At 38.4% G+C, this 5,213-nt stretch overlaps 1 protein-coding gene across 1 annotated transcript; it reads left to right on the forward strand.

Annotated features, from left to right (window-relative positions):
- Window positions 1–2,890: 2,890 nt before the first annotated feature.
- On the forward strand, window positions 2,891–4,180 carry LOC142344049 (lactosylceramide 4-alpha-galactosyltransferase-like). The gene has a single exon (XM_075395519.1). It carries the CDS (start codon window positions 2,978–2,980, stop codon window positions 4,130–4,132), a length of 1,155 nt encoding a protein of 384 aa, XP_075251634.1. The 5' UTR covers window positions 2,891–2,977; the 3' UTR covers window positions 4,133–4,180.
- The last annotated feature ends 1,033 nt before the right edge of the window (window positions 4,181–5,213 follow it).

Raw genomic sequence — 5,213 nt, forward strand, 5'->3', positions numbered from 1 at the left:
ATTCTCAGACGCTTGATTGGTTTCTGTGCTGTAGCTGTCCAAAGATTTCTGTGGAAGTCCTTGTCATGTTCGTCAAGTGCAAATTGACGATACATTTTAGCAATGTCAGCTGAAGTAGAATTCGATGGAAGCGTATACGAAGAATATGCGAAAAGAGATCTGGTTTTACTGTAGGTCCAACCATGATACAGTCATTGACTGACAACTCAGACGTTGTTTTAGCCGATGCATCGAAAATTACTCGTAGCTTTGTTGTGGTTGAATCCTCTTTTCGAACGTGATGATGTGGATCAGAGTAGCTTTCACTTTCTGGACTTTGAAGCTCTTCTGGGGGAACTTCTTCCAAATGCTTCATTGCCAAAAACTCCTTGATGAAATCACGGTACTGTTTCTGAGATGGTGGGTATTTGTCGAGTCATCTCTCGAGCGAGAAAAACCGTTATTCTGCTTTGTCGTAGCTGTTACCTAGCTTTCCAGTTTCTGCTTTGAATGGAATTTTCAAAACAAACCCTCCACCTCGATTGATTGTTGTTGTCTGAGTAAAATGCTGTTCACACATCTGTTCTTCAGGGGAAAGTTGTTTGTACATTGGAACCTCCTCCGTTTCCCTAAAAGAACGTAGATCAATGTTTGTTTGAAGAACTTCAACTGCTGTTTGCGTTCTTTCCAGTTTTTCTGAAGTTTGTACTGAAACTGTCCATCCAAAAATGTGTTTTGCAGATGAAGCTAATTGGATTCTTGTCGTTGGCCATCGAGGATGATGTTTTTTAAAAAAAAATGTCTGAGCCAAAAATGATGTTAATTTGATGCAGCTAACTTCACTGTGTTGATCTGAATGCATAATTTGACATTAATCTGCTCTGTTGGTAGCAGATCCGTCAATTTTGGCATGACAACTGCTTTAACATTGAATGCTTTGTTCTCCGGTACTATGAGAAGGTTGCCTGTGGATGTGTTTATTTTTTTTCGAAGAAATGACTCCGCTCAAGTCGATTGTGCTTTGTTGTTTGGGAAATCCGAGAAATTGGGTACATCTCTCTGCAATCATACTTACTTGTGTACCACTGTCAAGCATTGCAGGACAGCATTTGATTTCATTGTTTGGTTGCTTGATGGTTATCATGGCTAGGGGCAGTAGAACTGTGCTGAAAGATGAACTTTGATGACAAGCAATTGTTGCATTGCTTGACTTTGGTTCTGTTCTCCATTTTCTTTGTTCATCATTCAAAACTTAATTATGTCGTCTCGCACATTGCTTGCATGACCCCTTTGATTTGCAATTTTTTCTTCCATGGCTTTTCCTCATGCAGTTAAAGCCTAGTTCATTTCTGCGACCAATTTGGTTTCTTGCATTGACGTCCATTGCTAGAATTGTTGAACAATGATATAGTTGATGATCAGTTGTTGAGCAACAAATACAATATGAAATTGAGGATTTGTAGCTCTGAAGCTGTCTTTCTGCATAATTGACTTGCTTCTCTGCTACCTTTTTTGTTGGCTGTATTTGTTTGCTGCTTCGACGGCTTGCAGTTTACAATTGATGAAGTTGCGTAGTTCAACGATTGATTTCAGTTCTGTTGCACCGCTGCCTTCCAGTTCCCATTGACTCTTGGAGGCAGGATACAGCCTTTCTGTCAAGACGTCAACCCTTATGTAATAAGGTTGCACCTTGAAGTTCAATGCTTCCAGCTCAAAACATTTTTCATCAAACGTGATGATGAGTTTCTTCAGTTGTTCCGCTGCTTCTTGTTTAATGCGGGGTAAGTTGAAGCTTGCGTTGAGATGTGAATGAAGAAGTAGAGGTAAGTTTGCTTATCTGTCTTTTAGCATTTTGAATCCGACTGCATAGTTGCCACTGGGAGGATGTAATGTGTAATGACTTGTGCAGCTTCCCCTTTCAGGCAGGCCTTTAAGTAGCTTAGCTTCTGAACGTTTGACAATGTGTGATTGATGTCCACGGCTTCTATGAAGCTATCATGAAATGGGGTCTAGTCTATGTACTTCTCCCCAAACTTAGAAGATCAATTTTGGGATTTTTGATTCCGCTTGTAGCCTGTCTCGAATACCGGGGTTCATTGACTGGTGAGGCAGTTCGGTCAGGCTGGTTGAAGGGGGTCACAAGTTTTTGTAGCTTCTTCACTTGGGACCGGACTCGGAAGAACATTTCATCGGAGTTTTCCATTGCCTCTGCCATCGCCTCGTCACTGTCTTCTGTTTTTTTTCAAAGATTTTTTCATTGAGATCATTGATGAGATTGCGTTAACTTTCGAAATTTCAAGAAGGATGTTGGCTGTGTCAAAATCAATATCACTGAACGTCCCCTCTTGAACTTTGGTCAGCAGCTCTTGAATCAATGGTGCGTTCTTTGTTACTACTCCCATGTTTGCTGCTCTAGAGCGCTTCAACTGTCCAAGGGTTTTTGAAACTTGCACATCTGTTTCCATTCTTGGTTTTTCCCGTGTTTGCGTTGCACCAAAATGTTGTCTTGATTAACTATTTGTTTAAAATGCATGATTACTGAATTTAAGTTAAAACTTGGGAGGTTTTTTGTTTGACCACTTAATCTATTATAGTTTTTTGTACTTTTTTCGAAAACCAGAGTTTTTACTTATTCAAATTATGTCAACGAGGTGACTAGTACCTTGTATATATCGCGCGGCAGATTGGCAAAAATGCAAAGGCTAAAAAAATTATCAGCGTTGAGGCGCAGTTTTGTCTGTAAGCCGATTGAAATTATTTACGGTCTAAAAATTAACATATAGCCAATAAGAGGCGACACTGAAGAAGTATCATACTGATTAATTAATTTAAGTGGTTCACGCTTTTAATTACAACCGTGGCTGAAGCTGCTTCTGCGTTTTGTACACAGTTTGCAACAAAACAACAGCGCACATATTAACACCTGAACAAAAAACACGTTTGACTATATATTTACGTTTTCATTCTAACAGACGAACTATATTTTTAAATCTGAAAAATGTCAAATTGTTTGTTGTTTTCTTGCAAGGGATTGCGATTTCTTATAACAAGACGAACGTTCAACTTTGTAGTTTTGATGATGTTTCTTGTAACATTTCTGGGGTTGCTTAAACAGCGAGATGTTCAGCATCTATTCAAAATTAAGCACGACGTGTCTAACAAATTAGACGCTAGCTACGCCTCCTTTGACCCAGACCCAATTTGTTCCGCAAGGCTGAAGTTAGAAAACTTCACTGGGCAAAATTTGCCCCATAAACCGCTATACTTCATCGAAACTGCAAATCACGAGTTCCTGAATCCTCGACAGTCCTGCACGGTCGAGTCGGCGGTTCGAAACTCTGGCAGGACACCAATCATTTTGCATTCCTCTGAATATTTAGATCTGAGATTAAGTAACGCAACCTGTCAGCTTCTGAAAAACGGCAATGTTCGATTCTTCCGCTATGATTTCGAATCTTTATCAAAAGACACTCCTTTGGAGTCTTTAGTGGGTGAACTGAAAAGTAGCCCAAAATTTGTAGAACATTATAGCGATATGCTTCGCCAAATATTGATCTACAAGTTTGGTGGCGTTTATCTGGACTTGGATTTTGTTGTCCTCAAAAACTTGAATTCTTTGAACAATTCAATAGCGATGACAAGAATGCAAAGAAATTCAACAAACGATGTTTTGAAAGTCAACGAAACTTGCCAACTCAGAGAACCCGACGAAAAAGGTCACATTCAAAATGCATTCATCAGCTTGGACAAAGGTCATCTCTTGACCTGGGCTATAATGGAAAATATGAAGACTCGTTTTTCAAGGAAAACAGGTAGAGCAGGAATCGGTCCTTTGTTAGCAACCAGAAGTTTCCGGGAAGTTTACCAGACCCGAAATATTTCCGGATTTTCTGGCACCGATATAAAAGTGTTGCCAACTTTCAACTTTTTCCCAATTGGAGCCGGCAAAGCGACCCAGTTTTTGTGGCTCCGCCCTGAAAACGAAACGACTGAAAATGGTTGGGATGAATTGTTCAGTTGTTCATATGCTGTTCACTTTTATTCATACTTGACTAAGAATATTCCTGTAAATAGAAATGCAAATCTTGAAGCATACGCTCATTTGGCCCCTAAACATTGTCCAAACTCGTATTGGTCATATGCTACATTTTGAGCACTTGATATTAACTTACATCTTTAACTGTAAATTTTTTCAATTTAATTTTAACAATTTAATAATTGCAGTGAAAATGAAAGATGAAAATCAAGGAAAATGAAAATCAAAGAAAAGACAGAATTATTCGCTTTTTACGTCTAGAGAATTGTGAGTTTTTTCATGCTTTCACTAAGTTTAATTTTTGACGATATAGCATTTGTCAAATTTTGTCAATTTTAGGTCGATTTGCACCAACGGTGATTTATCGCCAAAACGTAATTGCAGCCGATTACTAGTTTGTTAGCGTGACTACTAACTCAAGTTGCATATTGACCAGAAGTCAGTGCAAAGCAAGCTCAACTGCTAAGTTCATTTACTTTAGAAGGATAACGTTGAACCTGAATCAACGCTTGCGTTGTTTTCCGTTGTTCAAAGAAAAAACATGTTATAGGTTTGATGTTCCACATCAAAAGCAAACACCCAGATAAGCGTCAAAGTTTAGGCTTTGCAACAACACTAAGGGCTATAAAGAAAAGTACAAGTCAATAATAAAAAAATTCAGCAAAAATGTTGCACATAGAAACACAAGATTACAGTGAAATACATTGGACACTCCTTTAGTTCATCTTAGGACAGAAAAAATTTGAAAAACTCAGAACCAAAACTTTAACTGTTTTTTTGGTTGCAGCGCCCGAATGTTGTTTTGCTACACAACAAAGGTCCTAAGAATAAGTTTTGTAGTCAGTACCCTGCGCATCATTTCAGCAAAAAGTAAGCTTAATTTCTGGCAAGAGCTTTGACGAGATGTGCTGACACCAAAAAAAATGCTGTGTAAAATTTCCATGAGATGATGTTCACGTGCCACGATAAGTTTCGTTCGCGCTCCGAATGATATCAAACACTGTTTTATTTATAACCTAATGACGTTCTGGAGATAATTTTGTGATGTACTCAAAACTCATTAGAATTAGACTGATATTTCATCTTCCTATGACCAAATATTATTCGGTGGATTTAACGGATTGTTGCATTTTTTCTGTAAATTGGTTAGAATTGGAGATTTTAGTAATCAATGAGAACTAAATGGTTGCTTAATAGA

Source organism: Convolutriloba macropyga, chromosome 8 (assembly GCF_964194025.1).
Source record: "Convolutriloba macropyga chromosome 8, txConMacr16.3, whole genome shotgun sequence".
NCBI classification, from domain to species: domain Eukaryota; kingdom Metazoa; phylum Xenacoelomorpha; order Acoela; family Convolutidae; genus Convolutriloba; species Convolutriloba macropyga.